The sequence below is a fragment of the Lipophrys pholis genome (genome assembly GCF_963383615.2).
Source record: "Lipophrys pholis genome assembly, chromosome: 20".
In the NCBI taxonomy this organism is placed as follows: Eukaryota; Metazoa; Chordata; class Actinopteri; order Blenniiformes; family Blenniidae; genus Lipophrys; species Lipophrys pholis.
The window spans coordinates 7,268,608-7,291,334 of NC_137648.1; the positions used below are offsets into that span (position 1 = coordinate 7,268,608).

General features: G+C 41.8%; 2 protein-coding genes across 2 annotated transcripts; one reads left to right on the plus strand and one right to left on the minus strand.

Annotated features, from left to right (window-relative positions):
* Positions 1-1,507: 1,507 nt before the first annotated feature.
* On the plus strand, positions 1,508-16,876 carry oplah (5-oxoprolinase, ATP-hydrolysing). The gene is made up of 28 exons (XM_080490027.1): positions 1,508-1,638; positions 3,026-3,232; positions 3,382-3,573; positions 4,071-4,185; positions 4,710-4,833; positions 6,107-6,302; positions 6,511-6,676; positions 6,848-6,986; positions 7,376-7,443; positions 8,009-8,184; positions 8,378-8,518; positions 8,630-8,742; positions 8,853-9,023; positions 9,599-9,736; positions 9,957-10,095; positions 10,183-10,295; positions 11,134-11,285; positions 11,364-11,524; positions 11,615-11,716; positions 11,813-11,987; positions 12,481-12,665; positions 12,762-12,908; positions 13,024-13,158; positions 13,320-13,469; positions 14,306-14,463; positions 14,563-14,723; positions 14,848-14,945; positions 15,957-16,876. The coding sequence occupies exons 2-28, from the start codon at positions 3,062-3,064 to the stop codon at positions 16,107-16,109; spliced, it is 3,939 nt and encodes a 1,312-aa protein (XP_080346153.1). The 5' UTR covers positions 1,508-1,638; positions 3,026-3,061; the 3' UTR covers positions 16,110-16,876.
* A 3,050-nt stretch (positions 16,877-19,926) lies between these two features.
* foxh1 (forkhead box H1) lies at positions 19,927-22,025 on the minus strand (the record flags this gene model as incomplete). The annotated part of the gene is made up of 3 exons (XM_080489942.1): positions 19,927-20,886; positions 21,047-21,151; positions 21,723-22,025. The coding sequence occupies 3 exons, from the start codon at positions 22,023-22,025 to the stop codon at positions 19,927-19,929; spliced, it is 1,368 nt and encodes a 455-aa protein (XP_080346068.1).
* Between the last annotated feature and the right edge of the window lie 702 nt (positions 22,026-22,727).

Below are 22,727 nucleotides of genomic sequence, written 5' to 3' on the forward strand. Positions count from 1 at the left end.
CAGTCTGTTCACCAGTATGAATATAAGCCTAACTCCTCAATACACTACTGCCCAGAACTGACAAGCCATGACTTGGTCCTCACTGTTCTTTGTGTTTGAATATCAGCTCTGTGTGGCTGTACTGTTGTGCCTTAATTATAATAAATACATTTAAAACTGTAAACTGCTTTTTGTCTGCTTCCTTTTTTTTCTTTTTTTTAAATGTTATTTTTAGTGAGCTTCTCATTGATGGAAGTCAAATCCACAAAACTCAACAAAAAGTTAAAGATTCAGAGCAATAGTTAAGATATTTATATATTAACGCACTTTATTCAAGTTAGTGCTTATAATCATATTATATCCCAAATATGTTCTGGTTGTTTGGAAGAAATAGTCATGAATTGTATTTAATACACAAGTATAAATAGATTTGAGGAGACTTGATGTACTTGTATTCAAAGTGATCCAACTATCCATTATTTTCCAACGTATAGATTAGTATTTATGTTTTTAATAATCTGTTTATGCAGTAACAGAGAAGTCGCAATCTAATTAATACTTGATCGTCTGATTCATACTTGTTTATTGAGCCTGGCCTGACCTCACATCTACTTTAAAAACATAAATATGAAGGCAGTTTATGAAACGTTGTGCTCGTAAGTAGCTGTCATAATGTTTTACAACATTAGTGACGTATTTGAGTTGATATTTCTCTCTGTCAGGTTCACTCCTCCATGCACGAGATGCCACGTTTTGTACGCTACAAACTTTAAATAAAGTTTATTTAAAAACTACACTTCGTTTCATATTTGCAAATTATTTCAATATTTTATTTCCGTATTTTATTTTTCCCATTTCTTGATCTGTATTGACATGGAATGATCTTTCTGACAGTGATGGGGATGAACCATAAAACAGCCTCTAAAAAAAGTGTCCACTGAACAGAAATAAAAGCTGACAGTGTACTGTGTAAAGAATCCAGACCGAGGTCTATTATAAAAAAAAAATTAAATGTTATCATAGATATATAACTCAATTTATGAGATGTTTTGTGTTGCTGAAGTGAATGTTGATAAATAAAACAAGTGAATCTAGAACCACGGAATTTGATTTATTTCTTTTTTAAAATTTGTATTTAGATAGATTTTTGGCTTAAGACAAAAAAAACTGCAGGGAAATATTGCGGAAAACTTTTTAACACAAAGGTTTATGGTTTAACCATAAGGGTATAGTCTACACAAAAAAAAATATTTAAAAAGTAGTGCCCAGACATGGGGACCAAAATCCTTTTCTAGCCACTTTTATCATGTTTCACCTTTATGGCCTATGATGTATGAGATTGGTTGTGTGGTACACCCAGTGGGGCTTTCTTTTCTTTTTTCGTCTTTTGTTTTATATATGCGTTTCATTATGTTTCATTACCTGCATCATGAAGACTTGTTAGTGTTTGGAGCGGAGCGTGACGTACTCCTGCCTGAGGGGGCGTGGTTTAAAAAGCCCCGGACAGCTGCACGCACAAAAACGTCTCGTGTTTCTCCGGTGTAGTTCACGGAGCGGTGAGGCGGGTTAGGATAGAGAGAGAGGAGGAGGAGGAGGAGGATCGGACTGACTTCGGATTATCAGAGATCAACACGCCGCCGGTGCAGCGGGAGCAGCGAGGTGAGTCCAACCGTCGAGCCTCCGGTTCTCTTTGCAGGAGCTCCTCGAAATACTCCGGTTGCAGCTCGGTGCATTGAGCATGTGCAGCTTTGTCCAGTGTTTCTCTGTCCGTCAACAAACCCCACTTTATTCTAGTCTGCTGTGCAGAAGGCGGTGTCAGGGATTTTCCTGCAGATTCCTGAGGGATTTGCACGTTTTGTTACGACGCATTAGTCCTATAGCTGCTTTTCATGTGTGAGATTCCTGCAGCCTGTCATCTGATGTATTTCATATCATTGATCAGTCAAACTGTATTCTTAATGTATTTACTATTCAAAGTGCTTAAAAGGTGAAATGGTATTGATGGGTATGCTATACTGAAACTGAAATAAACACCTTACAGAATATACATTTAAAAAAAAAAAAATCTATTTTAAACTGACAAAGCCAGGTAAAAATAATGTTAAAGCAGATTTAAAAATTCATATTTTCACGCATATGAACATAAAATTTCCAAATGACAAAGGCAACTCAAACAATCAATAGACGAGAATGCGCAAACATAATAAAATGACTATGGAAAGGGATAAATTATGTCAAAACCAAGCTATATGAAATTTAAGAGACATGAAGTACAGCATAACTAAAAAAAAATTGTTTCCATGATCAAAGTGATGTTAAAAATAGATAAAACTGAATTTACAACACAAAGGATGAAAAATGAATGTTTATTTTGATTCCAGAAGAGATGGAATGGAAAATAAAAGTGAAATGACAGAAAGGTTTGACTTCAATAAATGAACACTGTAAGATAAATTACATGGTAAAGAGGTGTACATCTTTTAATTCATGGTACAATTTTTACTTTTCAGTTCCGGAGCTCTCTGAACTTGAAGCAGTCTGCATCTGATATTAAAATGTGAACCTGCTCTCATATAGTGGTTTCAATGAACTTGATACACAAGCTGTTTTGTTCTTTCAAATTTGTCATTCTAGTTATTTATTCTGTAATCTACAGATTTCATTTATAGTCTCTTTAGCTTTAAAAGTTTCCAATATTCATATTTGTCTTGCAGAAATACGGCTGCTATTGGCGGAATTTTGAGCTTTTCTTTTTCAGGTGTAGAATAACATTGATAATGGATTAAAGTTACACCTTGCGTTTTTAAAGTGCAAAAATGTGATGCCAGGCTGAATTGAAAGTATTTTTAAGTGTCATCAGGAGAGGAGAGTAAGGTAATAACTTGGGAGCAAATTTTCTTACACAATAGGAGAAGAAGTGACTTGTTTATGCACCGCAAGCCTTGAATAGTTTGTGAATGACAAGTGTTTCTCCCCAATCAGTGTTTATCTCTGCCGTTGCCTCATCAGCACAGTGATATAAACTCGCTCTCTTCACTCCACTCAGCCACAGACCCAGAAGCAGCTCTTTTCTGTCCTCGCTATGGCTGAGACCGAGGGGAAATTCGACTTTGCCATCGACCGGGGCGGCACCTTCACCGACGTGTTTGCCCGGCTGCCTGGCGGCCGCGAGAGGGTCCTGAAGCTGTTGTCCCGGGACCCCCAGAACTACAAAGATGCTCCCACTGAGGGGATCCGCCGAGTCTTGGAGGAGGTACGATAAAGAGCTTATCAGCAAACACTTGATAAGGTTGGAAGATTACAAGTTAGGCAGTAATAGACAATTAAGGGCAGTTTTTGGCAAGAAGATGGGTGAACATGAAAACTCACTATATGTACGTATCCCTATGTATTTGTTGATAGGAAACGGGGCGGGCCTTTCCTCGCGATCAGCCTGTGGACACGTCTCTGATTGGCTGGATCCGGATGGGCACCACAGTGGCCACCAACGCACTGCTGGAGAGGGAGGGAGAGAGGACGGCTCTGCTGGTCACAAAGGGATTCAAGGACCTGCTCCACATCGGCACACAGGCCAGGCCAAAGCTCTTCGACGTGGTCCGTACATTCACCTTCTTGACTTTGATTAGTAAGAACCATGTAGCCCCATGTCTTTACAGTAAACGGAGGACAGTCTTCATGAGTGAACTGAGCTTAATGCTCGTGCCTCTGCAACACAGGTTAGTTATTATCTTGTTACAGAGACCTGGAGTTTGCCCCCAGACCAGTTGTACCATTAATGGTTTAAGTGGTCATTTGTATTTGAAGCTGCATTGCAGAACCGTGATAGAAGGTGTTAAAGATAGATTAAAAAAAAAAAAAAGATCTTTCACTCTCGATAGAAAGATAGATGCAAAAAATGAAGTTTTCACAAAATCGCACCTATGAAATTACATAGTTGTTCTTCATCCATTAGGATCAGGCCGCAACAACGAAAGCAGATTCTCTCATAAGCTGCTGAAAAACCGTCCTTAACTCAGCATCAATACACACTCTGTAAATCACCGTACCATTGGTCAGATACTGTATGTCTCTAACGTGTGTGTGCATAACAGGAGGTTGCCGTGCCTGACGTGCTCTATGAGGAGGTCATAGAGGTCGACGAGCGGGTTGTCCTCCGGCAAGACGGCTGTCAGCTGCCCAGGAGGGAGCCCAAACGTATTGTCACAGGTGTGAGGCGGTTCTTCAGCCTGTACCATTTAAGCAGTGTCACTTCTGTACATTACATGGCAGCAGAGTGTCGGTGTAGAACCTTGTTTGTTTTTCAGTCTGACACTTTGGAAGCTCTGCTGAAGTTTGAGGGGCTCCGTCAGGAGCCGCGGCCCCTTTTGGGAGACTTGAGAGAGAAAATTCTAAGGCCTTATTAACTATATTATACATCATTATGGCAAAGCTGGGTTTAGTTAAGTTGAGTCAGATTATGATACTTTTAAATTAAAGTAGACATTTATTCTACCTTCTAACTACCTATGCTCCCAATTCGTTGTCCCACTTCAATTCTTTTTCAGTTTTTTTTACACCGTATTCAGTTATTAGTAGTGGGATATTCACAATAAAGACAATCTGCTGTAGGTTTATGGTTTCTAAGTGTTGGAATCTATGCTCTGCTGGTACGCACTGCAATCAGCTCTGTGGAAGAGTATTGCCAGAATACGTCGTGTAACTAATCCAGGTAATCTGTGTTTGTTTCTCAGGCAGCACAGGGGACTCTCTGGAGGTGGTCAGGGAACTGGATCTACAACAAGTTGAAAACGACCTGAGAGGAGTTTTGTCCCGAGGCATCACTAGTCTGGCTGTACTTCTGCTGCATTCCTACACGTAGGTGTCGTGCCGAATGTTACTTATTTACACGTGATCCTGATCGCATTTGTCCCGTGTCTCTTTATGTATATATTTAATTTTCTAAGCACTTACACTTTTTCTGCTTTCTGAATCTTACCAAGTTCAAAAGTGTCTGTAATTGTAAAAATCAAAAAGAGAAGTGTTCGCCTTTTTAAAAAAAAAAAAAAAAAAAAAGAAGTCCTTTATGTTGTGCAGAACTAATAATGGAACATTTTGTAATATATTGTATAACTCTCACTGGAAGCCTCCCCCTGCCTCCCTGTGAGAGGAGTGGTCTGCAAGCGCCACATGTCAGTGGTTGTTGGTGTCCTATAGCATGTTTCTACCACGTGGTTCACTGGGTAGAAGTTCATGTTTTTTTTAACCCCCAGCTCTCCTCCCCCTTTACTAGAGTGTATTTTCATTTGTTCTTTGTAATCGTTCCCGTTTTAAGAATGAGTTTGCAGACATTTTTACTTCAGGTTTGAAAAGTTTAATTCAATTTAGGACATTTGATTAAAAAAAAAAAAAAAAAAAAAGTTTTACCTTTCAGTAAGTACGCAAATTTGCTTTACTTTAAATGAGGTAATGTTTACAAAAGAAAGCCACTCGTCTTTTAAATACTCAAACTACCAAGGACATCACCCGTCATCCGTGACGCTCTCTGAACGGAGATACAGGCGTTTAAAAACGCCACTTTGGCTTAAAAGAGTGAACAAACAAACATGAACCTTAGAAGGGAAATAATTGAAGGAAAACATATTTGCTAACCATCTTAAATTAACAAAAAAAAAACCACAATTCTCACATATGCAAACTGAACTAAAACAAGATCCCAAACTTTTTACACTCTGTGTACACACTACTCGTATAAACACAGTCACTTCCAACCAACACTAATTTAAATCAAAAGTATGGAATTATCTTTCAGGCGAATACAAAAGGCCAAAGTCTGTTATTAAACCTAAAAGCTGAGTGACTGACGTCTCTCTCCCTAGGTAGTTAAAATAAATGGCCTTTAGGTGATTTGGCTCCAGCCAACGTCTGCATCCTCCACCTGACGTAGACACAAAGACATTATACAGAGCGAGAGCAAAAATCTTATTACAGCCCATCTGTAAAACCTCCCGGTGTGTGGCCCCTCTCACAATCCCTTGGTTCTGACTTGCACCTTTTTCCATTTGATCAGTTTTCAGTCAGACCTGCTGACATGCTCTCATGGGTTTCTGAAATGATGATGATGATGAAGAAGAAGACTTCCCTGTTGCAGGTGGTCTGATCATGAGAAAGCCGTGGGCTCCCTGGCGCTGCGTCTGGGCTTTAAGCAGGTGTCTCTCTCCAGCGAGGTCATGCCGATGGTGCGGGCGGTCCCTCGCGGCTACACCGTCACTGCCGACGCCTACCTGACACCCAAAATCCGTCAGTACTTAAGAGGCTTCACCTCCGGCTTCAAAGGGGCCTTGAAGGTGTGCATTACATAGTAAAGTAGGAATAGTCATTTAATTTCAGTGTATAAGTTAAGTTTGCTTGTTTATGTATTTTCTTAATGGAAATTACAACTTTTCACTTTTTTCACTCCTTTTTATTTTAACCGTCAGCGTGGAGTTTTATCACTTTTTTCAACCAAAACTTGGACCGACTTCAAAGCTTTTCTTGTATTTCCTCGCTCGTCAGGATGTGGACGTCCTGTTCATGCAGTCCGACGGAGGTCTGACTCCCATGGAGCAGTTCTGCGGCTCGCGGGCCGTTCTGTCCGGCCCGGCGGGGGGTGTGGTGGGATACGCCATCACTTCCTACAGCCAGACGGAGAAAAAGCCTGTGATCGGCTTTGACATGGGGGGTGAGTGAGCTCACACTTTGATCCCAAGGCCTCATAGAGATTGTTCAGCTGTCTTGGACAAGGTTGATTGCATCTTTAAGTCTCTTCTTATGAACTGAGTGCTACAAACTGCAGACCTTTTTTTTTTTTCTTCCCCAAGTTTGTCACGTTTCCCTCCCCTTTTCCTCTCAGGAACATCCACTGATGTGAGTCGATACGCTGGCCAGTACGAGCACGTGTTCGAGGCGACCACCGCCGGAGTCACGCTGCAGGCACCTCAGCTGGACATCAACACCGTGGCTGCAGGCGGAGGATCGCGACTCTTTTTCAGGCACGTTTGCACCAGAAGTGCAGCCGACTGTTGGAGTGGTTGCACGTTTTGAGGGCGTGTCTCTTCTGAGCCCAGTTTGTTTTTGCAGTTTAACAGATATTATCAAAGTAAATATTAACAGGAGCTTTATCTTTTCTTTTCTTTTTTTTTTCCAAAGAGACACGACAGTCTGTGACCGCATAATGTCTACTACAAGCACTGAAATTTAAATCTGCAGCTTGTTGTAGTTAGTAAAGCTTGTTATTACTGCTTTTATTATTTATATCACTGTTTCATGTGCCTTCATTAAATCTCACTATTCTTTTAAAATTGATTGTTGGAAAAACTCAATGATTCAGGTTGTTTTTTTTCCCGCTGAAACATTTTTTTCTTTTCTTTTCTTTTACCAGATCAGGAATGTTTGTCGTGGGACCAGAGTCTGCCGGTGCACATCCAGGACCAGCCTGCTACAGGAAAGGTAACAAGAACAGTTTGTTTCGTCTTGGATTTCAAACCACTTTGTGGCTCATTCTTTCTTTCTACCTCTCTCTCTCTCTCTCTCTCTCTCTCTCTCTCTCTCTCTCTATCTTTTACTGGTTTGTTCAGGACACCGCGTGAGAAGGTTTGGCAGTGCCGTCAAGACAAAAAAAAACATGCGGCCATGATTTCTGTGTTCATTCATCTGATTCTCACGCTCTATTCTTTTGTGTCATAATCCTATTTATCTGCGTGAGGCCTTGAAACGTGGCACAAGACCAAACTTCGGTTGATATAACACGAGCTTGCTTCATATTTCTCCGTTGGAGCTGTAATGTTTTGAAACCTGAGTGTGCCGTCATTGTTTGGTGTTCCCATTTGGAAACGCCGTCGCTTCATTTTTGGTAAAAAGATCTCAACTTTGACATTCTCAAAAAAAAATGATGTTCACAATGTGAGCATCAACTTTTGGCTTCTCGTGTAAAAGCAGCATTTAAAACATGAGTTCCTCGTTATGAGGAAGCATTTCACATGTCACATGCTTTCTGCTGGGATTTTTTTTCCAGGTGGGCCTCTGACTGTGACTGATGCGAACTTGGCCCTGGGCCGCCTCCTCCCTTCCTTCTTCCCAAAGATCTTTGGGCCTGGCGAGAATGAGCCTCTGTCCATGGAGGAAACCATGAAGCATTTCCGTCTCCTCACCAAAGAAATCAACCATTTCCTGTCTTCTAACCAATCGAAGGCAGGAATAGTTCCTCTTATTATTTTTGCACTTCAATCACCTCCTGCTGTGACTGTTGTTGTTGTTTTGATCTTTTATGTGGCTGCCATTGCCTTTGTCTATGTAGGATCTTGCTTGTTTACATGTATATGTTCAGCCGTATCCACTTTATGTTTTTGTGCATTATAATATAAATATCCGTTTTCATGTGTAGGTTGGTGCGAATGGGGCCAGCCATTCAGACGGGAAGAAGATGCCACGCGACCAATCGGACATGAGCGTGGAGGAGGTCGCTATGGGCTTCATCCGTGTTGCAAATGAGGCCATGTGCCGGCCAATCAGAGCCCTGACACAGGTAATCTGAATATTTTGAGAATCTCACACAACAACCGGTGTTGTTTCTGAATTCCAACACTTTTTTTTGTGTGTGTTTTTATCGGTTCCCCCTCTTCATACGCTCTTCCAGGCGAAGGGGCATGATACATCCCAACATATGCTGGCATGTTTCGGGGGTGCAGGCGGTCAACATGCCTGTGCCATCGCGCGAGCTCTGGGGATGAAGACTGTCTTTATACATAAGTGAGGTTGATAGATTCAAGGTTCAAAGGGAGAAGAGCAATCTTACAGACACCAGTTTGGCAAAAAGAGCAGCGAAGTGAGTGGTTGTTTCTGTTTTTTTTTTTTTTTAGGTACAGTGGTGTCCTGTCAGCCTACGGCCTGGCGCTGGCAGATGTCGTGGAGGAGGTGCAGGAGCCTTGCTCTCTGCAGTACGATCAGCGATCTTTCGGTGACCTCGACCAGCGAGTGGAGCTGCTGGTCAAACGCTGCCAAGATACCCTCTGTACACGCGGCTTTACCAGGTCAGAAGCACCAAACTCATGCCTTTCCACGGCTTTTAATCTACTGTAGCAGACGTTGGTGTGTAAATTACTCAAGCTCAGGACTCCAATGCAGTTCCTCGTTACTCGCAAAGTCTACAGTGCAAGTTGTCTTATTTAAAGGAAGATGCTCTATAATTTGGAATGAACTGATGACAGCTAGAAAAGGCTTAAAAAGGCGAACCCCCAAACAAGCTCGTGACAACGTCAGTAACTGTAACTGCATTGCTCGTTTTAAAATCGGAATCAATTTGTAGCACTTTACTGTTAAAAGGGGTTACAGAACACTAATATTAATTTCAGTTAATGCTTTCAAAATATTTTTAAGGAAACCTTGTTAGATGAATTAATTAAACCAATACGTCTTTAACTATTGCAGTCTGGTTATTTCCCTTAGAAATTGTGCCCCGTTTTTACGCAGTATGTGGGTGGCACCCATGAAAAATGTACCAAATCTTCACGGCCAATGCCACAGATCCTTTACATTTTGTGAGAAGTTAATTTCATGTGGAGAATCTTTGGATTCCGAGATCAGCCACCATTTCTTCTCCTTTCAGCGGTCAGATAACCACCGAGGTGTTCCTCCACCTGCGTTATGAAGGGACCGACTGCACTCTCATGGTCACCGCCGCCGGCTTTCCCAGCAACGCCCATTCCTGTCGGTCCGGAGACTTCCGCAGCGCCTTCACCAAACGGTTCACACACTTGTTTGTTCCTGCTTGAATGTGTGCCGCGCGTGTTCACTCCAGAGTGGATAGATCATTTGCACTCGCACTCATTTACTTTCCTCTGCAAACGCACTGCGAGGTTAATGAGTTTTTTGTTTTTCCATAGCTGATAAGCTCAGTGTATGTTTGGTGGTTATAGATTAGCGCTTCATTTCTTACTCCTCCACTTCTTGTGATTTTTCTTTAGTTACCTGAAGGAGTTTGGCTTCACCATCCCGGACAGACCCATCATGGTCGACGACATCAGAGTGAGGGGTTGTGGGAAATCTGGCATCAAATCGGTGTACAGAAAAAACCCGTCCCAAAAGCAGGCCAGACCTGTCACGGTATATCTCACAGTCGGTAGATAATCTGCTCTCACTGAGCGACGTATCATGATGAAGCTTGTGTGTGTGTGAACATCTGCTCTGTAGATGACACAGTGTTACTTCGAGGGCGGTTACATGGACACCGGCGTGTATCTGTGGGAGGAGCTGCCATGTGGTCACAACATCCAAGGACCAGCCATCATCATCGACAAAATCAGGCAGGCTTTTTTTTTTTTTTTTTTTTTTACTTACTCTAAAATTCTCCATTATATTTATATATTTTTTTAAGTATATTTTCACATGATTGAATTATGCCAAAGTAAAAAAAAAAATTCGGGTTGAAATCATATATTTAAATACTGCGTCTGTACTTTGTACTCTTGTTTTATCGAACTATTCACAATATTAGCTGTCATTTTTTTTTATATATATTTCAAAAGTTATAATGCAACATTTGGCATATACTAGATTTCTTTGTCAATACCAAAATATGGAATGAATCAGTCTTTTTGTTCCACTAAGTTTTCTGTTTCACTGAAGAATTGATCATCTGTGTTTTGGCTTCATTAAGTGTCGAGGTGTTCAACCACTTTGCATCTTGTATCTGCTGTTTTGCTCAGAACTCACTGTTTACTATGTCATTTGAAATATAAAATATACACTAGATTACTGATAAAATGGTTTAGGTTGCAGCTTACGTCTTTACATAACTGGATAGTACCTGTAATAGTTTAATTGAGCATAGCAACACACAACATTTCATATCCTTGACTAAAATTGTAAAACTGATCTCTTTATGTTATAACGCATAATTAGATGCTCTCACAAAACAAATCATTTACATTCCTAACCCGTTGGCAGTGTCAGGACTTACCATGCAAATGTCTTTAAACCATTACTCCCAGACCATTTTTGATACCTTGAAAATTCAACAAAAAACAACAACAAAGCAATAGACAATGCAACCCTCATACATAATATTGTGATATTTTACAGCCTTATTTTGCACAGTCCAAATGTTAAATGTCATGTTTTCATTTGTCTTCCTATGATTAGCACCATCCTGGTGGAGCCGTGCTGTGAAGCCCATCTGACAGAAGCCGGAGACGTTTGCATGACCGTGGGCTCGGACCCTCATTGTGCTCTCGGCACTGAGCTCAACACCGTGCAGCTCTCCATCTTCTCACACCGCTTCATGAGCATAGCAGGTACGCCAACACAGAGAAATGGACGTGACGGGAAAAGTTTTTCTTTTCGGTCATATTTCTGTCTGTCTTCTCCTACAGAGCAGATGGGCAGAGTTCTCCAGAGAACCTCCATCTCCACCAACATCAAGGAGCGTCTGGACTTCTCCTGCGCTGTGTTTGGGCCGGATGGAGGCCTGGTGTCCAACGCGCCACACATTCCTGTGCACCTGGGGGCCATGCAAGAGACTGTCCAGTACCAGGTGAGGGGACGCTTTCTGTAGATGACTGAGGCGAAGCCGGTTCTTCGGCGTAACAACAAGGTTGTGCGGTTTTCCAACTTCTCTGTGCAGATCAAAACAATGGGGAACAAGCTGAAAGAAGGGGACGTGATCCTGAGTAACCATCCGTGTGCAGGGGGAAGTCATCTCCCAGATCTAACTGTCATCACACCAGTCAGTCTTTTCTTTTTCTTTCACTATCATCCCTCTCTTTATCCTTTGTCCATTCCTCCTCTCTGACGTTTTTTTTTACCCTCTTCCCCTGTACAGGTATTCAAAAAGGGGGTGAGCTGTCCTGTTTTCTTTGTAGCCAGCAGAGGGCACCATGCTGACATAGGAGGGATCACTCCCGGCTCCATGCCTCCCCACTCCACCTCCCTGCAGCAGGAAGGCGCAGTCTTCATTTCCTTCAAGCTCGTCACTGGTGGCGTCTTCCAGGAGGAGGGTAAGAGAAGATCAACAGTATTTTTTTTTTAAGGTTTCTTAATTGAGTGAAAAGAGTGAATGAGAGATTGCTGGAGTCGAAGTGCAAAAAATTTTTTTTTATTTGTGTTTTTACTTTAAGTCAATTAGAAGAGCTTAGTAAATAACTTGGTTTCCACTTTTTGGCTGTGGAAAAAATTATTTCGAGAAAAAAAACAATACTTTCTGGCCACTTCAAGGACCTCAGGCGGTGTCTCACTAATTTCACTTAAGAAGCGGCCAACATCACCAATTGATCGCAGTTGGGGCGTACCACTACATCACACAGTAATCTCTAAATACTAACATCTCCATTATTTTCCCTCGGTAAGAGAACCTTTTGTCCAGGCTCATATTTACTGCACTTTCTACAAAACCGGTTATGATGTAATTTTATTTTATTGTTTTAATTTATTGTCACTGAGTTCACCACTACGATCCCCTCACACCTCGCCATCCACCTTTATCCACATCAGCTGTCACCGAAGCTCTGATGGCTCCGGCCAAATACCCAGACTGCTCTGGAACTCGTAATCTTCACGACAACCTCTCAGACCTTCGAGCTCAGGTGGCGGCCAATCAGAGAGGCAGCCAGCTGGTGGGGGAGCTGATCGACAGCTATGGGCTTCCTGTGGTCCAGGCCTACATGGGCTACATCCAGGTAACAGTGGCTACAATCAGAATGACAAAAAGCGGAATGGTAGCAGGTAACTGTAATCACAGTGTGTGTGTGTGTGTGTGTGTGTGTGTGTGTTAGAGTAACGCAGAGCTGGCAGTGAGAGACATGCTGAGAGACTTTGCGCGTCGCCGGCGGCAACAGACCGGCTCCTTGGAGGTGGAGTCTGAGGATTTCATGGATGATGGCACTGCAATCAGACTGCGCGTTCAAATTAATGAAGAAGAGGTCAGCTGAGATAATCTCCTCCTGAATGACTTGACGCGAGCGTTCGGCAAACAGATCTGATGATTACTTAAAGTGTGCATGTTATTTACAGTTTGTAACCCTCTAAACACGGCAGGGCAGTGCAGTGTTTGACTTCACGGGGACGGGCACAGAGGTGTGGGGCAACTGCAATGCTCCGCGGGCCATCACCCTCTCTGCTCTCATCTACTGCCTGCGCTGCATGGTCGGGCAGGACATTCCTCTCAATCAGGTAAATCTGCGTCGCCCTTGGAGTGGCCGTGCGATTTAAATAAACATACAAGGGTTTGTTTTGTTTGGTAGGACAAGTTGGGGTTCTTCGGAGAGAAAATAGATGCATGTCTTTTATCGTTTGCTCAGAAAAATGTGATTAGTTGTGTGGTGATTTTTCAGGGTTGCCTCATGCCAATCAAAGTCATCATCCCGCCCGGATCCATCCTCCAGCCGTCCCAGAATGCAGCAGTGGTTGGAGGAAACGTGCTCACATCACAGAGAGTTGTTGATGTTATTTTTAAGGCGTTTGAGGTGTGCGCCGCCTCACAGGTAAGATTCTATCTTTCTTTTTTTCTTTTTTTTTATATTTAAACAAGGCGAACCTGTCAGATAAATCAGCTTCATGTTTCAACCTGGTTCAAATGAATCAGTGGTCATTTTCTGTAAACATTTGTTTCCGACTGGGGAAACTTGATGGGGCGTAGCTCCCCGGGACTGAGAGAAACACCGCGATAAAAAGGTTCATTCACACAGAGATTACGCAGCGACGCCACAACAAAGCCGTAACAAATTTCCCTTCCATTGATGGCTTTGAGTGCTTCACACAGATCCACGCTGAGACCAACCGCTGTGTGCTTCATTCCCGACAGAAGTCTGGATTTCAAGTGTTTATTTTGTGAATCAGAAGAAGCAGAGTTTGGTTTAGTTTTTTTTCCATGCATGAAGACAGATTTGAGCCTGAGCAGTGAAATTCCACTGAGGAAACGTATTGAGAACTTACAAAACTACTTTAACAGCTTAAGGTGTTTCACAAGGAAGATAAAAGGTCTTTGAATCATAACAGCCAAATCATACATATGTGGTGATGTGATTGTCTTGATAGACAAATGTATTAAATGCCTTTTTTTACTTGAGTGGAGAACTTAAATACAATATTGTTTTATACTTCTATTGGTTGTGAGAGTGTTCATTCTGTGCATACATGTATGTACTCTGATTTCCTCCCACAATCCAAAATTATACGCTTGAGTTTATTTGGTGACTTTAAATTGCCCCTGGGTGTGAATGTGACTGTCTTTAACCTCTTTAGATGGATGGTTGGATGGTGTTCTTCTACAGTGATGACTGATTAAGTGGCCTGTTCTTATTCATCCTCCATCCATCAGGGTTGCATGAACAACATTTCGTTTGGCAGCGAGAAGGTTGGATATTATGAGACCGTAGCTGGAGGAGCCGGCGCAGGTCCGGGCTGGAACGGGCGGAGCGGAGTCCACAGTCACATGACCAACACCCGCATCACTGACCCCGAGATTCTGGAGAAGAGGTGGGACTTCATTTAAAACCATTTAGGATTTAATTGAGTTATGTGTAATTATATAATGTTTTTTAGGATAACTGACTGGTTTGTTTATCTGGTGTATAGGTATCCAGTGATTTTAGAGCAGTTCTCCCTGAGGCCTGCTTCAGGAGGGGCAGGAAAATACAAAGGTGGAGACGGAGTGATTCGTAAGCTCCTCTTCAGAAACAAGGTTGTTCTGTCTGTCCTGACGGAGAGGAGATCCACCCGCCCATACGGGCTCCTGGGTAATCTCTCCTCCGTATTTTTCCGAAAGTAATATATTATAAGAATATATATTACCTAATTTGACCATGATATCATTTTAGTCTCTTTCGTTTCATACTGAGTCTTTCTCTGTCTGGGGGTCAGGGGGTGAGGACGGTGCAGCCGGGCTGAACCTGCTCCACAAAGTCGACGGCAGAGTCCTGAACCTGGGAGCCAAGACCAGCATCAGCCTGCAGCCTGGAGTAAGATACATTTAGGCCCCGTTTACGCGACAACGTGACACCTCTGAATCCGTTAAAAAAAAAAAAAAAAAAAAAAGGATTGTATTTACACTGCAGCAGCTGACACACTGACAACGATGTAGTTCATATGCCGGGCCACTGGAGGGCACTGTTGCTTTATTTTTGTAATGAAACTACACAGACGTGTGCAGAGAACAATATGCTAAAAACGTGAGGAAAATTTTGAGAACCCGACATCCGTATGGACTGATGACACATCGGATGAGTCTCAACTATAAAACTACTGATACGGATGATAAAACTAGAATACGGGCCGCGAGTCATACCACTACGGGTCCGCCATGTTTGTTTACAAGTGATTTACCTTCACAGGTTTACCTTAAAACTACTCTACACCAGCACTGTAATCGACATCTAAATGTTTCAGTTAAATAATTAATACAACTTTTGACTCTGGGGAATGAACCATTTTACCTCTAGATTTGCTCAAATGTTGTCTCTACGTTTTTATTTTTTATTTTTCATATGTGTTGTTATTCATGGGAGGCTTACCACTCTGAAAGTCATAGAGCATCTTCCACCATTTTGAGGAACTTCATGATAATATATGCTAATCGTTATGCTGAGAATATTCCCGCTGTGATGGTCAAGCCATCTTCATGGTACTTTTTGAACTGAGAACACATAAAATCCGAAGACACAAATGAATAAAATTGCATAATGTCAAAAATGGGTTCAATTCAGAAACATTTTGAGTTCATAATAATGGTAGAAATTTATAATTTGATCAGTTTTGCACTCATTTCATAGAAATGTCAAATAATGGTGTTTATAACCTCCATATGTGCCCTGTGAGAGATTTAAAACGCAGTTTACAAAGTGCTTTTATATAATAGCAGCAACTAAATTGTACAGCACTGAAACGATAATGAGCACAGACCCTATATGAGATGCTGTTTCTTTTTTTCCTCTCATAATTTGTGTATTTTGTGTGTGTTTCTCCCCCTACAGGACATGTTCTGCCTCCACACCCCGGGAGGAGGTGCCTATGGGAGAGAAGAAGAACCGAACAAAGCTCCTCAGACCAAGCGGAGGCGTTTGAATGAGACTTTCCCCGAGAGGGGAAGCGTGTTCGAGTACCGGATGGCACAAGAGGGAGTGTGAGCGGAGCTCTGCGAAGCAGGCCAAAGGAAAACGAGGTTCAACATAATCAAGGAAACACTGTGAGAAATAAAGGAGGTTAAAGCTAAAAGAGGGGAAATATTTGGACAAATGTAAGAACGATTTTTACTAAACCACCATGAGATCAAAATATTTTTTAGTGTCTGTTTGCAAACAGAGGTAACACATAAAATGTAGTGATAACGGGCCGCCCTTATGATGGTAAATAATGTGATTGTATGCTAATAAATCAAGTTAAAGATGGATCTGTCCACATCAAGCGAGATCGCAAGGATTTCTGTGATCGACACATTCCTCAGTTTTGGGGATATTTTTCTAATCCTGAAAAAGTTTTGTGAATCACTTTTAAACCAATTTTTCAAATGAGAGATTTGCAATAAACGTATATTTTAATCATGGTTGCAGCAAGAAGGACATCAAATGTATAAAAACCTTCCAAGTCTACTGTGCAAGTTTTAAATGACTTGCTGCATTGATCCTTGTTTAAAAAAAAAAAAAAAAGATCATCTAAATAGACTCTAATCTTATCCAAATTGTCTTTTACTTGTCAAAAGTTTGCATTTTTCACCTGAATCGGAAAAGATTCTGTGACACAAAAGCATGAACATGAGCTGCTTGAAGCTTTCAAACAAAACTGATCATTTTACTTTTTGATTGTGTCTCTAACTGAAAACAGAAATTAAAAGTCCCAAACAGATTTTGCCAATTTCAATAAAGATTCTATTCTGGGATGATTTCCCTGTTGACTTAATTGTTGGAGGTCATTTTCTGAATGTGCGTGTTTGTTCACCAGTGTGATGCTGTGCATCGTCTTCTCTGTCTCTTCAGCAGATAATTTAACCGCAATCCCATTGTAGTTTTTGCCTTTTTCTTCTAAACTGTCAAATCCAACACAGATATAAGTGTTGTGTGTGCAGGATTTCTGACAATTTAAATCTCAAGAGGATATTGATCATTTTTGTACATATTCATTAAGAAATATTATCTATTTCTGAGATGAATTAGGTCCGTTTTTCCATTTTTAACAAGTATATTGTAATGGCATGCAATGCCGTTTCTTTTTAGTGACTTTAAAAAGGCACAAAAGTTTTTGGTTTTTTCTCTTGTAATATTCCATTATCTGGAGAGCTGGATGTTTCCCTCTTGTAGAATTTATGAGTGAAACTTCATCTCGTTTGTTTTGTGTTTTTTTTTTTCCAAATCTGAAGAGTAGAGGGGGAACAGCTCAATGTTGGTTTGACAGTTTAAGCATAATTATCCACCTTCATAGAAAAGCTGAATATCAGATTGAAAAAAAAAAAAGGAAAAGAGGATTGTTCTGTACTGGAGAGCCTAAAATAACACATTTTAGGTCACAAGTTAGTTCATGTCTATTGTCTTAGCTTTAAAGGTGGTCAATTAAAGGGGTGTTTGGTCACTTTATTCACAAAGCCTGTGTGCAAAAAAATAAAAATAAAATGTTCACAGAGACAGTTTACACAAAGAGGCAACCGCAAAATTCATGGCAAGTCGTTACAACCAGGATGATTTGTGTGTTTGTTTGGGAGAAAGTGGGGGAGGCGACAAGCCTCCTCATGTAAAGCAGTTTCCCTCCTGCCCTTCCCTACTTTGGGTCTGGAGTGGCCACAGACTGAGCAGGAAGGACGCTGAGGGAGTGCAGGCATGCCCAGGCAGCAGATAAAGAGATAGCAGCCACGGCGGGAGAAGCAGCAGGAGGCCGACGGCAGCTGGACTGGGTGATGGAAATCAGCCGTGTCTGTGTATGGGCCCTGGATCAAAGATAGGAACCTTCTTTATGGATCACAACTCCTGTGATAAAACTATATATCCTTCGAGGAATGTTTGAAACCTGTACTGCTTCCCGCAATCCAAATCTTTCCAAGCATTTCGACCAAATACTTTCCTTTATCATCTGCAAGCTGCATTTGTACAGATGTGTACAAGACCCCTTTAGCAGAAATCAAAAACATCTTCTCACATTACTGTGACCAAGTTGTATTTTTGAGTACTGATAGTTTTTAAGAGTATTTTTAAGTAGCTTATTATGCTCATACTTTATTACACTATATAATGTTACTGGTTACTATATGTACACCTACAGTTTAAGATATATTTTCTAACCTTTTGATCTGGCAATGTTTAGCCCATTATACTTACCCTCAAAAATTTTAGCTTTGTCTACTTTTTTTTTTAAATATCACATTTAAATGTTCCTATAATTTATCAGAGAAATAATGTAGATGTTTTATATTACCTTTTTAAAAAAGTGGAATGAAAATTATTTTTTACAATGCTACACTATTATATTTTAGTGATACTTTTAATGAAGTACTATCTAAAAAGAAAGTATCTTTACTTGTAATTAAGTTCAAATGTAGAAAACTAACTCGGGTAGTACAATTTTTCAGTAGTTTCCAAAAGATCAAGAAAAGCAATTTTATACAAATAAACAGCACGTAGTTTTAATTGACAGTGTTTCAATAATCTGAGTTTTTCTTTTTCATATGAGCTGCATTTTTTTTTTCCTTTCACACTTCGATACTGCTACTTATATCAGACCTTTTACCTTTTATGCAAAACCCGACTGTGGAGATAAGACTCATGAATGACAAAACAGGCCTTTCAGGAAAGTGTCATGACATTCGGTTGTAAATGTCTTCGGCCTGCATAAAAACAATTCCACCGGAAAGCTCCGCGGTAATGAAGAGGCCTCGTGTTTCTTCACTCTCTCTTCTGTGTGTCTGCCCTGAATCACATTACAGAAGGCTGCAAACAGGCCAAATGAAGCTGAGGTTTTCAGGTGAAAGACACATTTTGACACACAAAACAAAAAGATTAACCTGTCTGGTCTTTCCATCGATTTACATTTAATATCCAGGTCAAAATAGGCAGCACTTTAATGCATACTCTTTCTGTGCTGTACACACAAATGCAATGACCGAGGACCGACAAAACAACTCCACTGCTTTCAGGCAGTCTCGTTTGAAAGTTGAGTACAAGGAAATAGTGCAAACATCCAGCAGTGCAAAGTCCCGGGAACATGTTGAGGTAGATGTTAGTTGTTGTACAGTAGTAGGTTGTCTCACATGCCTTCAAACTCCCAGACATACGAAGAATCCTGTGCACTTTCTGTCTGTATGATTAAGTTAATATTAACAGAGTAAAATAAAAATGTCCAGTGATTCATCATAAGCTGCCACAAATAATTCCATTTAGAAACGGTATGCAAATAGAAAACACAGGTGTCGCTTCACAAAATCAAAATATTGGATTTACACATTTTTTTTCAAGTATTGCCACCCTATATACCTTCAAGTCTGAAATCACAGTTTAGGTTGGCAGAAAATACTGCAAAACACTTAATACTGAGGCTTAAACTGACTGTGTGCACCATCATTGGGGCTGGTCACACACAGTTGTACAAACGATACATTCAACTGTCGCAGCAGGTAGAAAACATTCAAAAGCACATTCGTGTCAATAAAAATAATATACAGTGCAAACAGCACTGACAGTGCAAAGAGATTGTGGATATAGACATGATTTCATTAAAAGGCTGAGGTAGATATTAGTTTTGTCGCATAGTATTTGAGGTGGTGTGCTCCCATGAAACCATGTAATACGCCACAATTTTATGATAGACAGAATGCGTCACTTAAAAAAAGCAAACATTAACAACCCTGAATTTGCAATCGAGACAGTTTTGCATGTTTTTTTTGGGGGGGGGGGTGTAAACTGAGTTGAGTGTCAATGCAGCTAAAGCAGTCGTCTGTGTTTGAGTGACGTACTTCAGAGTCCGTCAGTATTGATGGTATTTATTCAGAGGACCCCCGTTCTGAAAGGCATACTGACCGGGTGGTGGATGATAGGCGCTCTGATTGGCTGGCACCAAAGCGTCAAAGACGCTCTTGTTTGGAGGTACCGATTGCAACAAGTTGTCGAGGTCCATGAGAAGAGGAGGCCCTTGGACAGCAACTGGCCTGCTGGGGAAGATGGGCCAATAACTGTGGCCTATAAAGTGACCAGATGTGACAGGAGACCTACTATACCCGTATAGGGGTAGTCCGCTATGCAGCGCCATTATAGGACCTCCACTGAACCGCATGCTGGGTGGGGCAACGGCATTGGGTGGAGCATATTTTGCATAAGAGGTCGGGAGCTCCCAAGGAGGTGCAGCTGCTTCACGTCTTGCTGCTTTGTGAAGTGGCTGCATGTAATCTTCATAACCACCGGACCGGGCTTCACCTTCAGGAGAAACACGCTTTCCGGGCACGGAAGTACCTTTCCACTCTTCATCAGAGGAAGAGGATGAGGCGGGGCTTGCAGAGCTAGCAGAGGCACTGTGACCAGACGAGGCATAACCTGCTCGCAGGGACGGTGAGGGCCGCGGGGGCTCCATCTCAAGTCTGCAATTCCTACTTGCCTGGTCCACATCCTCTGAGGCACCAGCTGGCTGCAGACTGTGTAGAAGAGATTCAATGGCAAAGGACGAGTCCAGCTTAGGTTGGGCTGGATCTTCTTGTGTCGGGGAAGGGTTTCCAGGAGGCTCGGGTTGGTGGGAGGTTACAGGAGCATGGGGCCACTCTGATTCCAGCTTGTGTCCTTGCATGATATAAGGGGCTAGATCCTGAGCAAAGATTGTCTCATCCCGGCGAGAGACAGCAGTGTTCTGCCTCTTGAGGAGCTCCAGAGGAACACGGTTCAGCTCCACGGTCCAGAAATTGCCTTTTCCCTGAGGTTTACATGGGTCCTTTAGCACCTATAAAGAGATGAGGGCACAACTTCAAAACAATGTCACAGCACCAGTAATGTTTTACAAATACATTAACATGGATGAGAAATAAGACAAAAAGACTTTCTACCAGGTAAACTATTGACTTTAGAGTCTCATCTGTTTAAATCAGTTTCACCATACAAACCTTAACAAAGCAGTCATAAGATGAGAGGTTGTGCCTCACAGAATCCCGCCAGCCTTTGTAGTTTCCTTCGAAAAATGGAAAGAGGGTACTGATCTCCTTGAGGATCTAGAAATAAAGCAAACATATACAGTATAGAGAAATGTGATCCGACAGGATATACGTTTACACATGTTCCTTAATAAATTCACACTGATTTTAATAGTTCCATGTATTAATATACTTTTAAACACACACTAGTAGATTTCCACATATCCTGAATAAAATCTCAATCCCTATCAAGACATTCCCAGGATGCAACATTGTGGCATTCCCACAGAGAAGACAAATGAAATGTTTTTCCAGTATGTACTGTATCTTATCACTGCTCCTGATGCAGACCAGAGTCTGGTTTCACTGCAACCTTATCAAACAAAGCCAGGAATGGTAGAGCAGTGGTCACCCAACTGTGACAAAAAAGTGACTAGTCAGTGCTGTACAAAGAAGCTTAAAGGAATGCGTTGCATGTTTTTCATGCAAGACGTTTAGAATGCCTTATTTTGCAGATTAAATAAAGCACATCGAAAACGTGGGGATTTTCAGCATTTGTCGTGCGTAAAATAAAATATGTTACGTTTATCTAACAATAACAACTATTGTAAGTCTACATGCCAACAAAACAACGTGATTTCAGAATTACCTCAGATAATGTTAGTTTTTTCTGTGGAGACCTTTGGATGACCATTGCGATCATTGCAAGATAGGAGTACGGTGGTTTTGGATACCGCTGGTAGTTTTTCTTCTTTCCACCACCGGAGTTACTCTTCTCCGGCCGACTGCTACACATGTCCCGGGTTATCGACTCCTGTTTAGTGCAGGCATCGTCACCATTTGCGTATGGAGCCCCAGGTGATGTGGCACTCGACATATATCCTGCGCCTCCGTGGACGTTCTCCATGCGCTCCAAGAGCTTCTCCGCGCGCGGCAGCTGCTGAGGAGCCATCTGCAGCCGGGTGGTGCGGCCGATGCGGGGCTGGTGGGCTGCGCGCTACGCCGCCGAGAGGAGAGCTCTGCCGCACATTTCTGTGGAAGTCAAGTTGATGGTTGTGATGTTCTCCAAGGAGGAGCAAAGCGGGTGGTGCCAAGATGCTCTAGTCCGGCCGATGCTTTGTCATGTTGATCATCCAAAGGAGGTGGGCTGTACGGTCAGCCTGCAGGGTCGGACAGGAGCACGGAAAGGGGGGAGGGAAGTGAAAGAGTTGGTCTTTAACTTCCAGCAGACCACTGGCTCCAGCCTCACTATTTGAAGAGCAAACAATTAACAGTTTCATGTAAAACCCGCTGCGTAATCGAGGCAAGAATGAGGCGTTATCTGTACCCAGATCGCCTTTTCGCCCTGGGGGGCTAGGGTGGGTTTGATTACCATGACTGCAGAGAAACAGACTGCAAACCTATAAAGTACTCACGATAATATCAACACTTCAGATTAACACTAGGGTATCTGAAAATGGTTTCAAAACCAGAGCGGAGAGGATTTACGCACACTTAAAAGCAAATCATCTCGAATGGACAACACACTGAAATTACATTCGGCACTATTCCAGATTTTTTAATTATGATACTATAAAGTATTAGCTTTATTCCACATTAAATACCTAATCTGAGACTGACAAACCTAACTCAAACGTTGTGGGGGAGGTGCGCT